General features: G+C 36.6%; 2 protein-coding genes across 2 annotated transcripts; both read left to right on the forward strand.

Moving 5' to 3' along the window:
- The first annotated feature begins 1,067 nt into the window (after nt 1-1,067).
- On the forward strand, nt 1,068-12,870 carry LOC113768539 (zinc finger protein BRUTUS-like). The gene is made up of 14 exons (XM_027312941.1): nt 1,068-1,738; nt 4,678-4,887; nt 6,121-6,315; nt 6,463-6,833; nt 7,044-7,272; nt 7,586-7,754; nt 7,846-9,048; nt 9,168-9,339; nt 9,499-9,717; nt 9,795-9,932; nt 11,219-11,453; nt 11,597-11,656; nt 12,056-12,127; nt 12,479-12,870. Exons 1-14 carry the CDS (start codon nt 1,409-1,411, stop codon nt 12,635-12,637), a joined length of 3,762 nt encoding a protein of 1,253 aa, XP_027168742.1. The 5' UTR covers nt 1,068-1,408; the 3' UTR covers nt 12,638-12,870.
- Nucleotides 12,871-16,434: 3,564 nt separating this feature from the next.
- LOC113767982 lies at nt 16,435-17,124 on the forward strand. The gene is made up of 2 exons (XM_027312191.1): nt 16,435-16,905; nt 17,035-17,124. The coding sequence occupies exons 1-2, from the start codon at nt 16,435-16,437 to the stop codon at nt 17,122-17,124; spliced, it is 561 nt and encodes a 186-aa protein (XP_027167992.1).
- Nucleotides 17,125-23,676: the final 6,552 nt, after the last annotated feature.

The raw sequence follows: 23,676 nt of genomic DNA on the forward strand, positions 1-23,676 counted from the left end.
ATTTTCAGGAGATGATGGTATCAAATTAACCTAGTACTAACTTTTTGGATGACTGATGTTCATGATGTTAATCATTCTGGTATCCATTAGCAATCAGTAGACAACTTGATAGGGAATTTATGATCAACTGATCATGATATTCTGATTCTTCTCCAATGATAAAGACCGACAGTTTATGCTTGCTTTTAAGAAATGGGATAAAAACTCGCATATTTTATCTTAAAGATTGAATTTCAAAACTGTCATTAAATTTCTAAGTTCCCGTGAGTATTAATGAAATGCTTAATCTGTGTAAGAAGAAAAGATACATAGTTTTTTTGTAAACGTGACAATTAATGATAAGCTTTTTTATGTACAAAATACGTCAAATTATGTGAATGTAATTTGACTATTTTTGTTGAGATGCACGAAAAAATGAGCTTCATTTTGAACTTCTTTTTTTTTTTGGCTCAACAAAATGCACACTAACTAGCAACATGATAGGTTGAGTGCCCCCCCCCCCCCCCAACAACAACAAAACAAAACAAACACAAAAAAAAGAAAAAGAAAAAGAAAAAAAAAGAAGTTTAAAACTGAAATCGGTTATAATGGCTTTAGAATAAAATTAAAGGGGCCTCCCTTGGATTTTAAAATTGGTACAGGACTAAATTTGCAAATTGCCCTACATGCTAATCCTATACGCTACTACTCTACTCTTTACATCCACATCTACGTAGCGATCCCTCACAGCACGTGGAACCACGCCAATCCATCTCCCTCACGTGCCACAGGCACGTGTCAGCTTGGTCTCCCCTTGAAACCATCCATCCTACGTGGCTTAATTTAAACTACGTGGATCCGAGTCAACCCTCACACCAGAGAATTCCCTCCTTCTAATCCCGCATCACAGATTGTACCTCTCTTCCAAATTACTACCCTTTGACCTGCCGTACAACCCCCCCAACCAAGACCGAAATTTTTTTTTTTTTTTTTTTTTCCGGAAACGTTAGAAATAGACGGAAATTACTATAGTAGCTTTTGTCAACGGAAAATAATCCAATATCCGGTGCAGCTGAAGCCCACCGACTTCGATGCTCCCTCAGTCTCCACCTCATCCCGTCATCATCCTCTTCAACGTTGAACGAGTTTAAAAAATTCAACAGCTCCACAGCAGGACAAACATTCACAGATAAATATAAAACAGGACAGAAGTCTCAAAAAGAAAAGAATTTTCTAGAGGGAGAGAGAGAGAGAGTGTGTGTTTGAAGTCAGCTCCAGAGAAAACTGTAATTGATGCCTACAGTTTTCTGCATATATTTAAAGCTTCCGAAAAAACATTTTGCTATGCTGCATAAAATTTTCGATATTTTTTCGTTTCGGTCGTAAGGAAGCGAAGACTTGAGGGTTGTGAGAGTTTTTGCGAGGCGGAATGGCCGCGCAGGGAGGAGAGGGAGGTGGAGGTGGAGGTGGAGTGGCGGTGGTGTTGTGTGGCGGAGCGGTTAGCAATGCGTTGGACTCGCTGTCTCCAGCTCCGGCGCCTGATGATGGAGGAACTGTGGAGGAAAATTCTGAGCAGAATTCGAATTCACCGATCCTGTTTTTTCTATTTTTTCATAAGGCAATTAGGTTGGAGCTGGACTGTCTGCACCGCTCGGCGTTGGCGTTTGCGACTGGGAAATTGGTTGATATACAGTCGCTGGTGGAGCGGTACCATTTTCTTAGGTCAATTTATAAGCATCACTCGAATGCTGAAGATGAGGTATGTAGCTTAATTTCATTTGCCTCTTTTTTTGGCTCTCTTTTAGCTGCTAAATTCATAAAGACTACTGCTTTGAATTCATTTCTTACTTCTGAATTGGTTGTCTAGCGACGGAGTTTTGTTTATACGTGGAAGTACAAGAGCAACGATTATATGCATGGGTGGAAGTATCCAAGTTTTTTTCATCGGATTTTGTGTGTGGTTTTCGAAATTTGTATATAAATGTTAGTTCTGTAAGATACTGATACTCGTGCATGTGTTTATGGCTGGGTCACCCGATTATAAGATTTGTCAGTATACGGAATTTGTTGAATATCTATTTCAGAGTGGTATTTCCCATTTCAGTCAGGTGCGTGTTCAATATGTATGTGATCACCTGGATTTGCAGCTAAAGTTTGTCTCTTTATATGAGATTTTGTGAAGTTTTCTGAATGTGGTTATTGAAAATTGTGTTTGAACGTCGATAATTCAGATACCTAAGTGCGTGCTGTATGCATCTATGGATCATGTGATCAGAATATTTTGCCATTGTACATTTTAGTCATGGACATGTAGATTTATATTTGGTATTGGAGTTTCCTCTTTGGTTTTGTTTAGTTTGTTTGCGGAAACTCGTATTTGCACTTGAAATTTTCATGCAATGTCATTTTATTTGAAGCTGAATGCATTTAATGAAGTGGACATTGTTGTTTGCAGATAAATGATGTTGTTTGACATTTTTTGGGTTTCAGTTTTAAATTGTGTTTTGCTAGTTCAGCGTAAATTATTGATTGTTTTAATTTTATGTGGTTTTGGGAAATAAAGGCATTATGGATCGGGCAGCAAAATATCGATTGCGAAAGGAACATTTTGTGTGTTGTAAATTATTCAAGTTTTATGATTGCCTGTGTTTTAGCTGTTAAAATGTTTTCCTGGAGCCGCATTTACTATGTCGGTCTAGTGATATGTCAGACACTTGCAATAAATGAGAAAAAAGTATAGCCACAAGAGACACCAACATCAGTATCTATTTTATCTTCTTATTCTTCTTCTTTTTTTTTTTCTGTGTTTATTGTGATTCTAGTATTTAGAAGCCAATGTAAAATGGTTAAATCTAATATCTTTTTCAGCAATATTGATGGAAATACTAATGTTGAAAGTTTGTTGATTTCTCTCCAAAGCATCTCAATTAATGGAGATAGCGATTAACATTTAAAGGAAAGCTATCGATATCTTGAAGGCTGTAAAATTGCAGTTGCTAGGGATTCACTTTGAAGGAGAGGAAAAACATCATTTTCCTTGCTCTCCCCTTTCCTTAATCTCTCTTCCTTGTACGGTAGATACCAAGATGGTCTCACAATTATGGTCCCACGTGTTGAGACTTGAGAGGCTGTGGAGCTTCTCCATTTATTTGTTAGCATTTAGACCCAGATGTACATTTACTTTGGAGCATGAGTACTACCTCTCCTTTTGTTTGAGATAAACCATTCAATGATGATGAATGGAGATTCTTCTTGGAGTTTAGTGTGAAGTAGGACATAAAGGTATATTGTAGCAGCTACACATTGCATGACTTTACTTGAGTGACTAGAAGAAAGTGCAGGTGCCAAAAAGTGTTTTTGTGTTGCTGAGACTTCGGCATCTGATTCTGCAAAAGGTGTTTGTTTCCCTTTAGCCTTTGGAATTTATTTTGAAGGAGCTAGTAGCGTGTTAGGGATATGATTATACCATAGTTTTCCTCTTCTGATGGGCTCTAATCTAGTAATGAGGATCCACATTGAAGTAGTTTTGATCTCTTTTTGACTGACAAGAGATAAGTAACGTCCAGCATATTGACACAGTCAATATCTCTCTTGAAGGATAAGGCACATGCCCTATTACCTGACTGGTCACTTGATTGTTCCTGATTTTTACTGTAATGATTGCGTAGCAAAACAAGTGTCATTGAGATTTATTTTTTCTTGTTTTGAAGAAGGCAAAAGGAGTTCAGCTAATACCCGGAATGGTAATATCAATGAACTTTGTGTTGAAACCTAGAGGTGCGTAATGTGGAACTTTTAAAATGTCTGTAGTTAATGGAGGATGTAGGTCTTGAAGGAAGAGATTGATTCTGGTTGGGTGGGCAGCAAACATTTCTGGAACCACTGAATGTTGTAAGCTATAAAATAACATGAGCTTCTGAATTTTCAGAATTCTGTGTGGTAATAGGTCTTTCAGTAGGAGATACATGGAAGATTGTTGCTCTCATAACATTCGGTTTGGATAGAAGTCTCTCCTTATCATAAATCTGATTATTCACTTATCTGCATCTTTATTTTATCTTGTATTGCTTATCTAATGTACTTAGTTTCAAATTATTTAGGACCCTCCATAATTTGAAGCTGAGGTTCTACCTTGTTTAGTTTCTTGACCTTGCCTTGCCCCTTCACTTAGTTTTATGTTATATATCCAGGATACTGATTATGCACTTGGAAAGGGCGAAAATGCAAGATTTTTTTCTTTGAAAATGCAAGATTGTATCTCAAAAGGGTGAAACACATTTACACATGGTGGCCAACTTAGGCTACTTATTCCTACTATTTTATCTGTTTTGTGGTTATAATTGAAAGAATCACCTACATTCATTTAATTGGCAAGAAGACTATAGTACCCTCTGTAGATGCCCTATGTACACAAGCACAAAGTGAGAGCTTCCTTTTGGTATTATTCTGCCTGCATTGAGGAATCAAGCATTCCAGTATATAATGTACACAAAGCCTGTTCCTATAAGAATCTGACCTTTTAACATCCAACTTTTGTGTTGACCACTTTCAGTGCAAGTAAATTTGCTTGCTGTTACATTTGAGGTTGCCTTTGTTACTGATAACTAGTTTGAAGCAACATAAGAAAGGAGCTTGTTCTTGAGCAATCTCAGTTTTTGTGTTTTCGGAAACTAATTGCTCAAAATTTTGTCATACCAGGTCATTTTTCCAGCTCTTGATATACGTGTGAAGAATGTAGCCCCAACATACTCCCTGGAGCACAAAGGTGAAAGTGACCTTTTTGATCACTTGTTTGAGCTGCTAAATCCTAACAAACAGAAAAATGAGAATTTTGCAAGGGAGTTAGCATCTTGCAGTGGAGCACTCCAAACATCAATTGGCCAGCATATGTCCAAGGAAGAGGAACAGGTATTCAACAGCTATTTCGATGCTTTTCTTGATCAGAATGTTCTGGAGATCTTTTGCAAAAAAAAAAAAAAACACTTCTCAGATTTTGTTGCTTGTTTGAATTTCTCAGGAGTGTATAACATTTTCTTAAATTGTCAGTTTAGATATCCTAATGTTTTCATTGGGTTTTTCAAATCAGAAGGACATGTAATAGCTATATACCAGCTCCTTCTGGTTTTGTCATTTATCTAACTTGCATATTCTTTACCGCCAGCTTAACATAATTGGTAGCTTCTGGATAATTTGTTATTCCTTTTGATTATTACTTTCCTTATATGCTTAAAGTCTGTGATGCTCATATTTTCTTGCTTTTTCCTTTCTTCAACTGGAATCTTGTTTTTGGTGCTTTGAACTCTATAAGCAAACTCTAGTAACTAATACGTATAGTTGTCAATAATTTTCTTTGGATAACTTAATTCTTCTGCCTGTTGAGGAACTTTTTTTTTGGTCCAGAGAGCAGAATACTTACTTTGTGAGTTTTTCTGGCATCCATATAGCTATGGAGAATCTCTTAATGATCCGAAGCCTTATATCCTTTTGAGAATTTTCACCAGTAAAGCCTCCAAATTGAATTCCTTAAGAACAAGCTGCGTGGTTCAGCAATTTCTGAAACTTTTTCCCGCGAGATGGGAAAGTGCAAGAGTTAATTTATTCATGTCCGCCATAAATGTGCTTCATATGCCGTGGGATGGCTGCCTAATCACTTGTATGTAAAACATCATGTGCTTTACAGAGGACCATGACATCTGTCATTACCCAAGAAGTTGCAATGCTGTATATTTAACTCTTTTTTACTCAACATCAATCTGATTACGTCTTTGGATGGTAATGGGGTCAAATCTTATTTCATTTTGTGTCAATCTGTAAATTGCCATTGGTCAGAAAATTAGTGGAATTTTGGGTTTAAAAGCTCAGACTGTCATGCTTCCATAATCGCAGATGCAAATGGACCATCTCTGGGTGATGGAAAATTGTCAATTTTATTCAATTGTGTTCCTTTTGCTTATGTGGAGTACTGTTCCGACTTGAGCTTGTCATTTGGTGATTTATAACTGGAGATTTGTTTTCTGTTATTTGAATTATTCATCACCTTGCATCTGGCATTTTTGATTGGTTGTTGAATTTTGAATTTCAAGAACACCAGCTTTTGGGCTTGATATGTTGGGGCTTGACTTAGAGTATTATTCCATACAGGTCTTTCCTCTGCTCATAGAAAAGTTCTCAGTTGAAGAGCAGGCATCCCTGGTTTGGCAGTTTTTGTGTAGCATTCCAGTAGATAAGCTGAAAGAATTCCTTCCCTGGCTTTCCTTTTCTATTTCACCTGATGAGAATGAGGAGATGCAGAAGTGCTTGTGTAGGATTATTCCAAGGGAAATACTCCTTCAACAGGTAGTCTCGTGTTCGATAAGAGACATATGGTTATATTTGTTAATTAAATTCTGTGAACTCTCTCTTTCTCTTTCTCTTTCTCTCTCTCAAGTTTCCGTTGCCTTTATGCTAGCAACTCTCTGGCTGATGACTAATCTTTGGTTGAAGGTAATTTTCTCATGGATAAAACATAGAGAACCCACCACTACTGTTACAAGCAATAGTGTCAGCCCTCAGATCCAACGCTCCTTATATTCTTGTGCTAGCAAAGCGAGTCACGAACATTCAGGGGGAAAAAAGTGTGTATGTATACCTTCAAGGACTGGCAAAAGAAAACATACAGTTGCTGTGAATGATGCATCTGATTTGGATGGTGATCATCCGATAAATGAAATATTGCATTGGCATAATGCTATTAAACAAGAGCTAGAAGACATTGCAGATGAGGCTAGGAAAATTGAGCTCTGTGGAGATTTTTCTGATCTGACATCATTCTATGAAAGACTACAGTTTATTGCTGAGGTTTGCATCTTTCACAGGTATTAAAGTTGTGCATGATTGCTTTTTCTTCTCAATTTTACTGCAAATAAGATGCTGTCAGATTATGTTTGCACTCATGATGTCGAGTTCCATATGGAACATATCTTTTGTCGATAACTCTTTAAGTTCCCAAAGAAATTTCTGTCATTAAAATCAGATTGCATTTCTGTTTCTGACTTAGTAGTAAGGTTTTGTGTTATAAATTGCAGTGTTGCTGAGGACAAAGTAATATTCCCTGCTGTAGATGGAGGAGTCTCCTTTTTCGAGGAGCATGCTGAGGAAGAAAGCCAATTTAATGAGCTACGGTGCTTGATTGAAAATATTCAGAATTCAGGTGCCAATTCAGCTTCAGCTGCTGACTTTTTCACCAAGCTATGTTCCCAAGCTGATTTAATAATTGAAACCATCAAGAGACACTTCCAAAATGAGGAAACAGAGGTACGCTCATTCTTAGCAGTAGTCGGATTTGCAATGTATGCTTTGATAACAAGGTCATGGAGCAGCAAAATAAACTTGCATATGTGGATGAAAATCACCAGAGTTCGACTTGCAAAAAATACGTTAGATGTACTTTATATGTGAGGACTCATGATCTGATCTATTTGTGAATTACAACTAACATTCAATACTTCAAGACTAATTAGTAGGACAAATTCAGATTATGTAGTTGTGAATGGCTTTTAACTTCTGTCACTGAATATTTCCTTCAAGACTTGAATGCTCATTGATTATGCTTTTGGAAAATATTTAGGTTCTTCCTCTTGCTCGAATGCATTTTTCCTTCAAAAGACAGAGGGATCTTTTGTACCAGAGCCTGAGTTTGATGCCATTAAAGTTGATTGAGCGTGTCTTGCCATGGTTGGTAGGATATTTGACTGAGGATGAAGCAAGGAATTTCCTGAAGAATATGCAATTGGCAGGTAATGCATTTATGTATGATTAATTGTCTGGGTTTTAATCCAAAAAGTTATAGTCATTTCTCTTCTAACTTGCATGTATTTGATTGCACAGCACCACCACCTGATGCTGCTTTGGTTACTCTATACTCTGGTTGGGCATGTAAAGGTCAACATAAAGGCATATGCTTGTCCTCTAATGTCACTGGCTGCTTGGTGAGACGATATACTAACCTTGATATAGAAGAGAACTACATCCGAGGATCCTGTCCATGCACAAATGTTTTTCAGAGTGAACGACCAGTAAAAAGAAATCTCCCAATTCCTAGTACAGAGGAGACTTTGTGTGGAAATTCAGTAGATGAAAACTCTCTTCATTCAGCTGGTAATGAACAGTCCTGTTGTGTTCCAGGGTTGGGAGTTAATGGTAATAATTTGCGACTGAACACTATTTCTACCCCAAAGTCTTTTTGTCCGCTGTCCTTCAGTTCTTCTGCGCCTTCTCTTAACTCCAGCCTTTTTATCTGGGAGACTGATAATAGCTCTCCTGGTGTTGACCGCATCGTGCATCCAATTGATACTATATTTAAGTTTCATAAAGCAATACTGAAAGATTTGGAGTATTTAGATGTTGAATCTGGTAAGCTTAGTTACTGTGACGTGACTACCCTTCAGCAGTTCGTTGGAAGGTTCCAACTACTTTGGGGTTTATATAGAGCACATAGTAATGCCGAGGATGAAATAGTGTTCCCAGCACTTGAATCTAAAGAGGCCCTCCATAATGTAAGTCACTCCTATACATTAGACCATAAGCAGGAGGAAGAATTATTTGAAGACATATCTTGCGTGCTGTGTGACCTATCAGAACTTCATGAAGGCATGAATAGAAATAGTAAGATTGCGGATCTTAACCTGACTTCCTTAGATAATGCTGTCTACGGTGAGGATTGCTGGAGAAAATACACTGAGCTGGCAACAAAACTTCAAGGCATGTGCAAATCAATCAGAGTCAGCCTGCATCAGCATATATATCGGGAAGAACTTGAGCTCTGGCCTCTGTTTGGCAAACATTTTTCTGTGGAGGAGCAGGACAAAATTGTTGGTCGGATAATTGGAACCACTGGTGCTGAAGTACTTCAGTCAATGCTGCCTTGGGTGACTTCTGCTCTAACACAGGATGAACAAAATAATCTGATGGACACACTGAAGCAGGCTACAAGAAACACAATGTTCAGTGAATGGCTTAATGATTGCTATAAAAGAACCCCTGAATTATCTGGGCAACCTGACAAATCAGATAGCAGCAGTTCTAGTACAGGTTTCATATAATTCTTGCCCTGCGTTCCTGTCCTGTTGAAAACTATGATTTTCCATTAGTTATTTATTCTAAGGATATATTCTGTCAGAATTACAAGTCTAGTTTCAAACATTCTATAGGTACTCAGTCTCAGGAAACCTTGGATCAGGGTGATCAGATGTTTAAACCAGGTTGGAAAGATATTTTCCGCATGAATCAAACTGAACTTGAATCAGAGATTAGAAAGGTGCACAGAGACTCCACTCTTGATCCCAGGAGAAAAGCATACCTGATTCAGAATCTTATGACTAGGTATGCTTCAAAACTGTACTCTCAAATTTTTGGCAAAATGTGGGTTCTTCTATTTACTGGTGTCACTGATTTTTATCTATTTGTTTTTAAATACTTAGATGTTGATAAATTGCTTTATGGTCTCTGAAAGTAGCATTTTTCATTGGTTTTTGTTTGTAGTCGTTGGATAGCTTCTCAGCAGAAATCACAAGTATCAATGGATGAAAATTCAGTCAGTGACGAAACTCTTGGACTTTCGCCTTCATTTCGGGATACACATAAACAAGTTTTTGGGTGTGAACACTATAAGAGAAACTGTAAACTCCGTGCTGCTTGCTGTGGGAAGTTGTTCACATGTAGATACTGTCATGATGAAGTGAGCGACCACTCCATGGAAAGGTAAAGAAAAGTTGCATAATTAAGGATCTCTATACTGCCCTTTATTTCCATTATTCATTCTCATTCCACCTTTGCAGGAAAGCAACAGTAGAGATGATGTGTATGGTTTGCCTGAAGATTCAACCAATTGGGCCAGTTTGCTCAACACCTTCATGCAATGGATTTTCCATGGCAAAATACTATTGCAGCATATGCAAATTTTTTGATGATGAGAGGTAGATGAATTTGCCACTTCTTAAAGCAAAAGTTGTTCTTTGCTCTTTTTCTTCCATAAAAACCAATAACCGAGATAATGGATATCCATGAATGAAAATAATGATAACAATATTTACAAATCAATAAGAGAAACACCTCATTGTAATCTCGTAGTCACTTTATTGTATTTCTTTGTACCACCATAAAACTTGTTTAGTGGTGGAATTATTCCTGTTCACCCACAATTAAAGTTAAACTTACATGACAGATAAGTGATGCAGCATTGTTTCCATTGAACAAGTGTGCGATGATGCAAATCAGGATTGTCATTTTAGTTTCTACTCGTGCTTTTCATAATCCATAAACAGAGTAAGGCACCATAAGATATGTTTTAGAACAGGTTTATCTCAGCATTGTCTTTGGTTGGTGAACATTAGAAATTCAGTATATGGTCCGCTGGAAGGAGAAAAAGGATGGGATATGCAATATTAACATTTAATGAAGCTTAGAACAATTTAATCAGAAGTTCTTTGGGTTTCTTGTTTCTCTATCTCTTCTCCGTCCTGTGTGCTGTGCCACCGCTTCACTTGCATGAATCTTTGTGAGTATTTTTATAAAAAGGAGTCTTATCTTCGATGGTTTGTTCTTTTAAAATATTGATAGCTAGGAGAAGCTAAGAAAGGCCAGGATATACTTTTGAATTCGTCTTTGTTCTATTGACTTTTATGCTTCCTAGCTTTGTTCCCCTAATTTCGACCATCTAACAAAACTTTTATGATAGATTGTACTTACAGACTTTAAGCACTGTCAAATTTGTCACAATAAGCACTGAAACAATGAATCCTGTGATGCTTATTATAGTGGAATTTTTTGCAGATATGATGGTTTTTGTATTGAATGTGGATTATAATGCTTTGTGGTATTGATTTTGTATGTTTATTGGTCTATGTCAAGGTTCAAAATATGTTTTCTGTTCTCTTTTTATTTTTTTTTTATTTTTTTTGGTTGGGGATTGAATTGGCTGTTTTAACATTTAAATAATGACTATAATTGTGCACCTGTAGGGAGAGATAAAGGAATTAGTATACTGTAAAACAAAACACAGATACACACACACTCTCTCTCTGTTGTTTTACACTAGAGTGTTCTCAGTAGTATTAGTACTCATGCCAATTTGGAAGTTTTCATGCCTGTTCAGCATTTTGATTAATTTAGAAATCTTTTGGACTTTCTTACTTAGTGATTTGTATGTTGTTTTCATAACAAATGCACTCAGTAGTTCTTCTTCTTTTCTTCCCTGTTGCAGGGATGTTTATCATTGTCCATCTTGCAATTTATGCCGTCTTGGGAAGGGTCTTGGAGTTGACGTTTTTCACTGCATGAAATGCAATTGTTGTCTGGCTATGAAGTTGGAAGATCACAAGTGCTTGGAGAAGGCTCTGGAGACAAATTGCCCCATTTGCTGTGAATTTTTGTTCACTTCCAGCGCAACAGTTAGATGTCTACCTTGTGGTCATTACATGCATTCAGCTTGCTTTCAGGTTTTAAGTTTTCTGAATATTTAGCATTCTCTATTTTTTGTTATGCTCGGTCTGTTGCTTCTATTTTACATAGATTAAAATGCCCTCATACACCACTGATTGTCTCTCGACTCTCATTATGTTTACTTTTTGTCATATTCTAGGCATATGCTCGCAGTAACTATATATGTCCAATATGCAGTAAATCCATGGGTGACATGGCGGTAAGAAATACTTTTTCCTTCCCTCTTACGTATATTTGTTTCTTCTTGGTAAAAATAACCTTATAGGTGCCATACTTGCAAGAAAGCAAGGCTCATACGTGTTTTTGCATTGATGATGGAACTATTTCATTATATAACGATCATTTCCCCTGTTCTTCTGTGCTGTTGGTACCTGATAATCTGTCCAAGTTTTTCTTTTTTAAACATTTTTTACCATTTAATTGGGTTACAAGATTTTCAGACTTTGTATTCTTTAATGATGTAAAGCATTCTGCTTGAATGGTTGGGAGTGGCTGCTTTGTCATTTTAGACTTTCACGTGACTAACTCATTTTTAAAGAACTCTAAAGGTGAATATGTTGATGTCTTATGGTTTATATATAACTGCCTTTTCGCCCAGGTATACTTTGGCATGCTCGATGCTTTACTGGCCAATGAGGTGCTTCCAGACGAATATAGGAGCCATCAGCAGGTCTGTGCACATTCTTTTTCATGCCTTGAGACCTATGCTTCTTCAGTGAGAAGCTATGGGCAGTTTTAGTTAGATACACATAGGGATACATGCAAACACACAAAAACATGCACAGACACTCGCAAGCATGCAAGTGGAGGAAAACAGGCAGGACTTTTTATCCAAGTCATTAATTGGTAGTTGTTAACGATCCTTCTGTAATTCAATTATATAGAAACACTTTTTGTTCTAGATTTAACTTAATATCCATTAAAGGTAGCTTGCATCTTGCCGCAGATGTTCTTTGCTAGGTTATGCCTTTTAAATTAGTTTTATTTTTTCCTAAATTGCTCTCTTGTAAATGTCGTTTAGGATATCCTCTGTAACGATTGTCAGCGGGAAGGTGCAGCTCAATTCCATTGGTTATATCACAAGTGTGGATTCTGTGGATCATATAATACAAGGGTCATCAAGGCTGCATCTGCAAATTTTGAATGCTCTACATCCAATCATGAGGTTGAACCCTCTTGAAACGGGTCAGAGAATCTGAACTTGTAAATAGCACTGTACAGGAATTGCAAAATTTTTGTAACCATTCTCCCCCCCTCCCTTTTTCTCTTTTTTGAAGTTTGTAGAGAGAGTAGTTGTCATATTAGCTGACAAATTATTGGGAAAGTTACCCCATCTCGGTTAATAGAAGACTTTAGATGGTAAACTGACTGATTGATAAATGTCTCAGCTTTGGCCATGACTTTTGACGTTTACAGTTTGAACAGTTTCTGCTTCTTGTGAATAGGGCTAGGGCTGGTGATCATAGTCCAAACCGTGGGGGGATGTAGGTTGCTGTAAATTTCCTTCTACGGCTTCTAGTGCAAAGCGCAAATGATTATTATTAACAACGAAAGCAAGGTGAGGAACCGAACAGAACCGGAGATTAAATTAGTGTTTCATTAAATTTTTGAAGTTACAAATTGAAAATTCCATTAGCATCGAGCCTGTAACGCTTGATCAACCCCATTCCACCCCCAACCTCAAATAAGATAGTTCTGTGAACCATGGATCTAATTTAATGAATGGATTGGCAAAGCGCAGTTGTTGAGGCTGAGGGGACAGGAGAAAGGTTATTAGTGCAACCGTTTTTTAATGATATGACCCCTTTTGAGTATGACCGTGGGTCAATGAAGTAATAAAATGTCTTTTGAATATAACGGAATTCATGAAAAATTATTGTAAGTACTATTTTATAGAAAAAAAATATTATAGTATTCAGTTAGTGTGGATATGGGACCTGTGTACGTCAGTTACATTAGTATTATACGGCATACTCTAAAACTTATTTTAAAAGAAGAGATTGACGCAAGTTTGTCCCTCACCAGGCAGTCACATAAAGAGGCTAGCTGGAGGGTAGCAAGGCTGCAAAAGCCTAAATTTCCTCCAATGCTTTTTGAAATGAAAGCTTTCAAGGTGGGGCAGAGCCACCCCGTAGGCCTGAGAAAGGGTAACTTACCTTTTACCCCTTGTGTGATTTTGATCCTTGACACATAATTCATATATGATTTAAAAATCTATATATAACTTTCATGATTTTGGTTAAAATGTCTTCATTAATTTTTTCGTTAAAATTAATGATCAACGGTAAAAATTAAATTGATAAATTGACAAATTCACCCTTTCACTACCTCTTTTTCTTTCTTCTTTTTTTTTTTCCTTTTTGCCCTCTATCTCTCCCTCTCTTAAAAGAGAAAAGCTGATTTTGAAAACATATACCTTGGTGTACAAAATTTTAATTTTCTCCAAATATAAAAGTAAGAAATATAAAACAAATAAATAAGAAACAAAAAATACCAAATCTTTTTTTATTACAAATATCATTATAGGTTTTTAAATCAAATGTTTAATGATATTTTCTGGTTCTTATTTATCTATTTTTTATTTCAATTTCTTCTTTTTATGTTTGGTGGGAAAAAAGAAATAATGAAAGGGTAAATGTGGTCCATGTTTTAATGATGCATATGTTCAACTATGTAAGGAAAAAAGTCCTCCATTAACTTTATTTTTGTGTAATTAAATTGTTAGGAAATGACTCATAAGAGACCAAATTATCTACGACACCAAAGAAATATGCCAAAATAGTTTTTAATGATGCGCATCTCAAGCATGCAACAAATATTATTGTTAGAATTTTCCAACCTTTTGTTACAAGTCCTATATTGACTTTATTTTTGGGAGATGAGAGACTAAATTGGAAAGAGATCCATGATGAATTTTCACAAGGAAAGCTATCACTTTATTCACGACAAAATTAGATATTTTGCACTCACATATTCATAACTTGAGGAAGAATATCAATACGGCACGTAAAAAAAGTGAACCCTGTATCCACAAAAAGAACTTATTGGTATCTATTAACAAAGTAATTTATAGGCTTTTAGGTTAGTGACATGAGAAATCCATCTTCTGTTGGTAAAACTCCAATTCCTTCCTTCTATTTTGAGAAAAAAAAAATTACAATAAAAATGGGGCCATTATCAAAGATTAGATACCGAATATCTATCATAGTCATGTTGTTATTCAAAACCATTTTATAGGGAAATTGCAATTTAGGTCTAAGATATTCAAGGCAATTACTGCAATATGGTCCCAAATGTTTCATAAATATCAAATTTTGGTAAAATTTGAGGGCAAATTGTTCAACACCCCAAATAGTAGAAATCAAAACACTCATACTACTAGGAATTTGCCTCCAAAAAGAACACACATTTGATCGTCTATGTCAGCAATTGTATAATTTGTTAATTGTCCTCCATTAGTCACAACAAAAAAGTTGGCAAACTATGTTCTAGTGAAACATTAGAGGTCAGAACGGCTTACAATTCAAAAAATAGGGACTAAAATTGCAATTGAATCTTATCCAGTAACTTATCATAGAATTTGATTTTAAGAATTAACATATAAAGTTACCTCATGTTTAGGGGGGAAAAAACCTAAGAAGTTACTTTATGTTTGTCAAATGCTTGAAAAAGCATTTTCATGGCTTAACATTAATTATAATTTTATTAACTTCCATGATAGACACAAAATAACGAATTAAGACCAAAGTAAAAAAAAAAAAAAACAAATGTTTACGACATTAGTGTGTTTGTCTCAAGATGCTTTGAAAACACTCATTAATTAATTGGTGCCTCGAGTATTAATATTATAAACATGTACAGGTCCATTAAACCAATATTAATATGTATCAATTCTCATAATCTCCCTATAGGTGAGCCTCATCCGCTTCGCAAAAATAGTTTTAAAAAAAAATTTTGCTTATTAACTTTTTGAATTTTAAAAGTCCAAAATTAGATTTTGAATCATTTAACTAGATTTTACATTTATTGTTAGAAAAGCTCCATTAAGGAAATTGTTTTTTTGATAGATGTGATAATCAATAGTATGAATATTAATGATCGAAATATTTAATGTCAGTACTGTTTGCTCCTTGTAAAGCTAAAAAAGGAAAGTGAAACCCCTAACAATAATTTATCAACAGCTAGTTCTGTAGTTTGGAAATAAGAATTTATCTAGTATTCGAAATTAAATTTAATTTAATAAAGCCCATATACAAAGAAAAAACAAAAAGAAATGATAGCAGTCCACATCAACCAAAAATATTGTTTTTTCCCTAATTTAGCCTATTAAATTGCCATCAATAACTTCCATATGCATTATTATGGCTGGCCAAGCAAAGGCGGAAGGAAAATTAAACTCCAAGAGCAAAGATGTGTCAAAATTATTACAATATCTGACCAAATTAGGATGATTGCAGTTGAATCATCTGCCCTCTTTTCCCTTCCCCATAAAAGTAAACCACTTGCTCACAATTGGATCCCCTAACTCAAATCCATCGTTTCCTCAACTGTATTTAATCTTTCTCATAAAGGCATTGAGAGAAAAACAAAGTTTGCAACCGCCCTCATCAAAATCTAGTGCAAAAGCTCTAAAAATCATCACAAACATCCAAAAACCATTACTCAAAATTTTTGGTTTTTTTGAACCATTTCTACTCTTCATCCTTTCTTTCTATATAAACGCTCCTCCCTCTCCCGTTTACACACTCCAAATAAAATCTACACAGTTAAATCAACGGAGGCAAGCTTTTTAAGCATATATTTCTCCTTTATTTCGACATGGATGGTACTGCGGAAAGAAGCCTTCATAACTTCATATTACACTCTCAGCTCAAATGGGGTCGCCAAAAGCATCTCCGATGTGTCAAATCATCCCATACCTCCTCCTCTACCTCAGCCAGTCCCTCTCCAAAAAAAACCCCTAAAGGAAAACTTACCATGCACTCAGCAACAATAATTGCAAGTGGAAGAGGAGACACAACCACCGACATTGAAGCTGTACGTGAGAAGCTGGTGACCGACCTCAAAGTCACGATAGATAATCACCTGAAACTGAGGATGTTCGATGATCAAGAGAAAGAAAAAAAATCCCATAAGTATCGTCGGGAGGATAACAAAAAACCCTTTGAGGAGGGGTTGCCCTGGAACTTGCGAAGTCGTCTGGCTATCGGTAAGGCTGGGCATGGTGTGTCAAACGTAGGTTTGTCCCCCGCCATGCGGCAGTCACAGAAATGGAATGATGGGGAGGCTAGCAAGAGTTTAGGGGGGCTGCAAAGGCCAAAGTTCTCAGCCACTCTTTCAAAGGAAGAGATTGAGACCGACTTCTTGCTCATGACCGGGGCAAATCCACCTCGTAGGCCTAAGAAAAGGTCTAGGTCGCTTCAGAAGTCGCTTCAGAAACACCTTGATGTAAGTTACCTCATTTTTTTTCTTGTGATTTTTACCTAAAGCATGCATATATGTGGTCTGCTAGAATCATTTATTGATTCTAGATTTAACAATATTTCTTTTTTTTTTCTCTCCTTCAAATGATTATAGAGATTGTTTCCTGGTTCTTGGCTGAATATGATAACACCAGAGAGTTATAAAGTTCTGGAGCATCTTGAACCAAAGGTTGAAATTATGTAGTTTTCTGTGTTTATTGGTTTATATTAATTCACTTGGATTTAAATAAAACGTTCTAATTTTTTTCCTTTTTTTATTTTGTATTTCGTGCTTGTACGATTGTGTTCTAGCAGCAGGCTGACAAATGAGAAGAAGATGAAAGCAATGGATGTTGAAGATTCTATGTTCTTATTAAGCAATACGAGACAAGCATTTTTTAGCTTTTCTTCTGTTCTAGCCTTCTGCTAGGGTTTGTTAGGGAGTGGTGATATAGAGTATCATGGCAGTACTGATGTAGAATTGCTATTCCGATTGTGATAAAAATAAATTTGGAATCTCAATCCTAGTTTTATTTTGTGTTGTAGTTATAGCATCAAGTTAGATCGTTTAAGCCTTTTTATTTGGACAAATAAACGTGAAAGTTTATAAACTTTGTTTCCCTTCATGATCATTTCATTTGATCTCATAAAATGAGAAAAAAAAATGTGGTATCAATTTTAAATAAGTAATTTGGATTTCATTTTTGAAAACCAAGTAGATGCAGTTTGATTTTCTGAACAGAAAATGATTAGCTTTTGGGCACTTGAACTACATTCAAAATGACACAAAAAAGTTCATTCGTTTTTTTCCATTCAAGCTTTAGGCTCTTACGTTTAGTCACTGCTATTTAAATGTTGTTTGATTTTTTAAAAGGAAAAATGATTAGTTGTACGGCACTTGAATTACACACTGAATGAAATAAAAAAGTTCACCCGTTTTTTTTTTCCGCATTTCGAGCTTTAGCATCTTGTTTTTCTTTGGTCACCATTATTTAACCTGTATCACAAAATCATTTAGTTCAATGTAAAGGATTAATTGGGCTCAATGGGGGTAAATTCTTTTATGTATTTCCCACATAAATTACAGACTATTTTAATTTTTAAGTAATATTCATTTTGCAAAGTTATAAAATAGTCACGTGAAACCCAATCTAATGACATTTTAATCTTTGTTCTTGACATAATTTTGGGAAAATCGTCAATTTAGTCCTCAAACTATTTCACTAAAGCTGATTTGGTCCCTTAATGTTTTATCGCATGAATTAAGTCCTTTAACTAAAATTCTTGTGCCAATTGAGGACCTATACGGTGTTGCCACCCAAAACATATGTTTTTATACCCAGAACAATGGCGAGACAGGAACATTTTTGGAAACACAAAATACAATTTCCGACGAAAGGGAAGATAGAGGAATTCAATCGAAAGTACCAGTACCTTTCCAAGACCAGGGACCCCAAGCAAGCTCTCGCCTGGGTCAAGGCCAACGTCCAACCCTTCCTTCCCGCCACCATAATCACCTGCATCACCGTCGGCAACGAGGTCCTCACCATCAACGACACCTTCCTCTCCTCCAACCTCCTCCCCGCTATGCAGAGCGTCTACTCCGCCCTCTGCTCCCTCAACCTCCAGGACAAGGTCTCCGTCACCACCGCCCACTCCCTCGTCGTCCTTCAGACCTCCTACCGCCCCTCCGTCGGCAAGTTCCGCCCGGACCTCTCCCCCTGCTTGACCGCCATCCTCAACTTCCACCTCAAGACTGGCTCCCCTTTCCTCATCAATGCCTAGCCCTACTTCGCCTACAAGGCCAACCCCAAGCAGGTCCCTCTGGAGTTCGTCCTTTTCTAGACCAACCCCGGGATCGTCGATCCCGCCACCAATCTCCACTACGACAATATGTTTTTCGCCCAGATCGATGCCGTCTATTTGGCCGTCGAGTCCCCGGGGTTCAAGGACGACGCAGTGTGCATCCAGATCTCCGAGACCGGGTGGCCCTCCAAGGGGGACGCCGACGAGGCCGGAGCCATCCCGGAGAATGTCAAGAAGTACAACGGCAACCTCATCAACAAGCCGGTTGTGTGTGCCCAAAAAATGCCTGGGCATTTGAGGTCTTTAACAGGATTTGAGGACGGCCTGGATGCTAAAATAGGCTGATGATTAATGGGTCGGCTTTACTTTATCAACTTTGCCTTCAGTTGAGAAGCTTGTGATTGTGATTCCTGTTTTCTCTTTAACTAGTGTTATAAGTTTTAGAAATAGAAAATTTTTTTTTGTGATTTTTACAAATAGTATTAACTAGTAAAGAAGCCTTTTCTGGTAAATTCCCAAGCGTATTTGATATTTTTAGATTCATGTTCTTATGATGGTAAAGCAGTTCTTGGCATCCTTGGCTTCTTGTCTCCAAAAGCTTCTTCTTCTAAGCAGTAATTTTGGTAGTAAATAAAAAGGTGAGAGTATCAATGAGGTGGTGTTCAAATTTAGTACAATCTGATAAGTATCAAACTTTGATCTGCTTGATAAATTTTCTGCAAATTACTAGTGTTTTTTATGCTTTTTTTCTATTTTTCCTTTTCTTTTCTAGATGTTGGATGAGAATTGGAGTCGTTCTAGTTTCTAGATTCATTTTTGGCACTGAAACACATCTCCTTTCTCCTCCCCGACTAGTTTGAATAACACACACACCCACTAACAGCTCCAGTAAATTTCAAGTAAAGCTGGCTATGTATTTGCATTACGCACAGGCGTTTTGCCTGGCACGATCTCCAGAAATGGAACTTCAAATATTGTTCGTTGAGACCTGCTAGATTTCTTAATTCCGTTATCCAGGCATGAAAAGAAATCTTCATCCAAGCAAATGTGCAAAGAAGCTGGAAATACTACTGAAACCGGTCCCAAAACGATCGATGTCTTGCTCCCGTAGAAAATTGTATTTTGTGTTTCCAAAAATGTCCCTGTCTCGCCGTTGTTCTGGGTATAAAAACATATGTTTTGGGTGACGACACCGTATAGGTCCTTAATTGGCACAAGAATTTTAGTTAAAGGACTTAATTCATGCGATAAAACATTAAGGGATCAAATCGGCTTTAGTGAAATAGTTTGACGACTAAATTGACGATTTTCCCCATAATTTTTGTATGGAAAGAAAGTGTAAGCAACTGGATATTTCGGTTCGAATCTTTTTACTTACACTGAAATTTTTTTTTTTAAAGCTTACGACTGGATTACAAAGTCTCGGCCGGGACTACTAACCAAATCCTAGGACTATGGACTCGTCGACCGACATTTATTTTATTTGGGCCAACCCAGGGAAAATTGCAAGTTCAACCTTGGGCTGGACGTCAACGGCTTCGACCAGAGACTTGGAAATCGTGAAGCTCCAATAAGACATAAACGTGAATGTAACCTGACAGTTTTGTGCAATAATTAGTAGACAAGTAACGTACAAATCCAAATTTCATTATTGGGTAGATTTTTCGGACATCTCAATTTTATGTAGCAATTATGGGGAAAATGAATAACGTACGAAATAGGAAATGAACAGCTCTGTTCCTCAGCTGTTACTACCGTATTTTATTAGAAAATAAAAAATAGTGAATCACGGACGAATCCACGAGTTTGTTTGAATTGCACATAATTTACATCTTATTTACATACACTGATTTACTTGCATCATCAATACATTTTCTAACCACCTTTTTATCTCACATATATCACATCAAAAAAATGTGTATTTTTTTAAAAAATTATCCCAAATAATCTCCAATCCAAATACTCTATTTTTCTTGAAAGGTTAGCCATTGACATTACAATGGCACTATCTCTTCTTCTCTTGATTTTTTGGTTGAATTAATCTTCTATACACTGCCAATGTATACACTTTCATCATTGGATGCATGACATATAATCTGAATTTGAATTTGAAACTCAAATTTTGCATGTGTATCGTGTATCTAACCGTGATAGTATATACACTGTCAGTGTATATAAGATTTGCTCCTTTTGATTTTGGCGTAGTATAAAAATATAATGAAGAAATTGCTTTGTCCTAAAATAGATTAACAAAAGGATGGAAATCTAGGATGTAAAGTAGAGATCATCGCTTAGATAATACAAGGTCAAATTTACATGAATAACTAGTGCAGTAGAATGAAAATAGATTGAGAATGTGTTTACGTTTTTATAAAACAAATACGGCTTAATTGTGACTTGATTATGAGGTGTAAAATCATTTTTATTAAAAATAAATAAAAAAAGGAAACAATAGCTATTGAATTTTCTGTAGCCCTCAAAAAACATTAATTAAAAACCCAAAAACCAAGAAGGAAGATTGCCCAGAAAATGCTAACCAAACTAAGGTAAGTAAATCTAGACACCTACAACTTACTATCTTAGAGAGCATATGATTGTCATTAATGAACATTGAATTATCCGAGAAACATTTCACCCAATCTAGTACATTTTTCCAGTGAAGGTGGTCCAGGTAATTATGCAATACCACTGATGATGTTGCTACGGCATTTTCTCCTTGCAGACGTGTATCAGCGTACGTCTCTTGAGTTTAGTTAAAAAGAAAAAAACAGAGCCCCAACAAAAAATAATTGCTAAAAATTCCAAGTATGCATGGTGCATTAATGATGCGTGGCTAATTATTCTGCTTTGCCACCCTTGAAAAGGAGACAAAATTCAAAAAGCCATATTCATCGAAGCTACAGAGTTGGATTGATTTTTACTCAATCCATCTCTTGAAGCAAGTGGAGTTAGTCACAGAAAGCAATGCCTATCTTTCTTATTAAGGATAGTGAATCATATGCCGTGACCAAGGTATATACCCTGCTACACTACAAGAAATAGTACAATAATGTAGCTGTAATTGATCTTTATATATATTTTTTTACTGTGACGATAACATTTTTATAACCTAATCTATTTTAATTTAGAAGAAGGGGAGCCTAAACAGACAGTATGTAAGGGGCTAGTAGGTATAAAAATCTGACTAGATCAAAGGAGTGCTTGGACATGTCTTTTGAATTTTTTTCACTGCATTGGAGCCCAAATCTTTGACATTCAGCCCAAACCAAAAGAAGAACTTAGTCCCTTTTTATGCCTTGTCCTTTATAATAGTAACCTGCAGTAGGTAATTGATCTTCATATGACCTTGTCCTTTTTGTGCCTCCCCTTTCTGATGCATCGAGGATTGTCTTGTTTCGAGCAAGAAAATACGGTTTTACTTTTTACCTTCAAGAGTCATGCATTACCTTACGAAGCTATGCCTATGATCTTCTATTCATTTACACGCATCAGATAAAGTTTTGGTCAAAATGATCCCCAGGTTTATAGGACTATTCGTTTGAATATCCCCTCAGACAGAGGTAGATAGGACACTTCAGTGGATTGAACTGGGATGCGTTCACGTGGACGAGTCTCTCTTTACTTCTTTCTTGTCCTATGCACATTCTTGATTCCAATAAAAATTTTGTGCATGCAAGGTAAAAGGCACTCCACTGATCCTGTACTGGAAATTTTTGAATTCATATCTAAACTCATGGTTGAAATTTGGTCCATTTGGAAGAGGGAGGGTCCTACATCTGTGCAGACCAGGTGCTACGCAGGTGCTGGATTTGGGAATCTTGCAAACCAGCACCATAGGTACATATGTACGAGAGGAAATGAGAAGCTAATACGTATGTAATGTGGAATGGGGGTGGCAAATGGCAATTTCAGTTTCTGTTTCTTTTTTTACTCTTCTTTCCTTTTTCTTTATTGAGTCTATTGTATAATTGTTCAATCCGGTCCGAACATCAATGGCAAGGCCACCGATTCAAAGGGTTAGCAGCCTGAGATTTAAATGTCACGAACAATTAATGAACTGATGTTGAACATATGGTGGAACCTTTGGCGTTCTGAAATTTTATTCATTGAACCTGTCGTTGGTGAACCATTGACTAGTAAACAAGTTCCTTCCTTATAGAAGTTTCACAATTCATGCCCAAATTCACCGGCTCAGTAGCCATTTTTAGAGCCAACAGCCTTTTGGACTATTGATACCACCAAGACATTTAAGTCTTAGTAGAGGTGAAAGGTCAAGAATTCAATAAATTTTTTCGACGAAAAAATTCCGTTGACTTCCTCTTCCTTTATATTAGAATAGAATACAATAAAAAATATAGCCAGTTTTAGAGACTACAGGCAGGGTGGTGGCAACCATTTTTGTTCAACCACTTGCGATAAAATGTGTACAGACAAGAGAATCGTGACGCAGATGTCTCGACAATTGACCGTAAGATTGATGCTAGTGGTCTTTGACTGCCAGAAAGTAAGAATTTTCTACAGTTTTTTCTGTCCACTGAGAATGGTATGAAACGAGTGCTTTCGCCCCAAAAGTTTACTATTCTTGCATCATTAATGAAAAAAGCTCCACAGCTGAGTCTACAAACCTAAATTAGAACCAAGGTAGTCAAACCAACACCAGAAAAATGTCTACTGAATTCTGGTTGCCCTCCATCAACGGATTCTTTAGCCCCCTGATTTTGCAGTGGGAGGCAAAATGCAGATGCACCATGTTCCACTATTCAAATTTTATTTTTGGGTCCTGGGGACCAAAGCAGGATTTGCAACTCAGTAGTAAATCTACGGGTTTTTCATAGCCAGGTTGTTTTACCCCCTTCAACAAATTTTGACGGTTCATTTTCAAAAGTGGTTCAACGGGAACTATTGAAATAGTATGGTATGGTAGGGCTTGAAGTTGGTGTAGTATTTACAT

Source organism: Coffea eugenioides, chromosome 4 (assembly GCF_003713205.1).
Source record: "Coffea eugenioides isolate CCC68of chromosome 4, Ceug_1.0, whole genome shotgun sequence".
NCBI lineage: Eukaryota > Viridiplantae > Streptophyta > Magnoliopsida > Gentianales > Rubiaceae > Coffea > Coffea eugenioides.

Coding starts and splice junctions, on each gene's coding strand:
- LOC113768539 (XM_027312941.1), top strand. CDS start 1,409: ATGGCCGCGCAGGGAGGAGAGGGAGGTGGAGGTGGAGGTGGAGTGGCG. Junction 11,454..11,596: donor TGCATTCAGCTTGCTTTCAG/GTTTTAAGTTTT, acceptor GTCATATTCTAG/GCATATGCTCGCAGTAACTA. Junction 12,128..12,478: donor AATATAGGAGCCATCAGCAG/GTCTGTGCACAT, acceptor AATGTCGTTTAG/GATATCCTCTGTAACGATTG.
- LOC113767982 (XM_027312191.1), top strand. CDS start 16,435: ATGCACTCAGCAACAATAATTGCAAGTGGAAGAGGAGACACAACCACC. Junction 16,906..17,034: donor CGCTTCAGAAACACCTTGAT/GTAAGTTACCTC, acceptor AAATGATTATAG/AGATTGTTTCCTGGTTCTTG.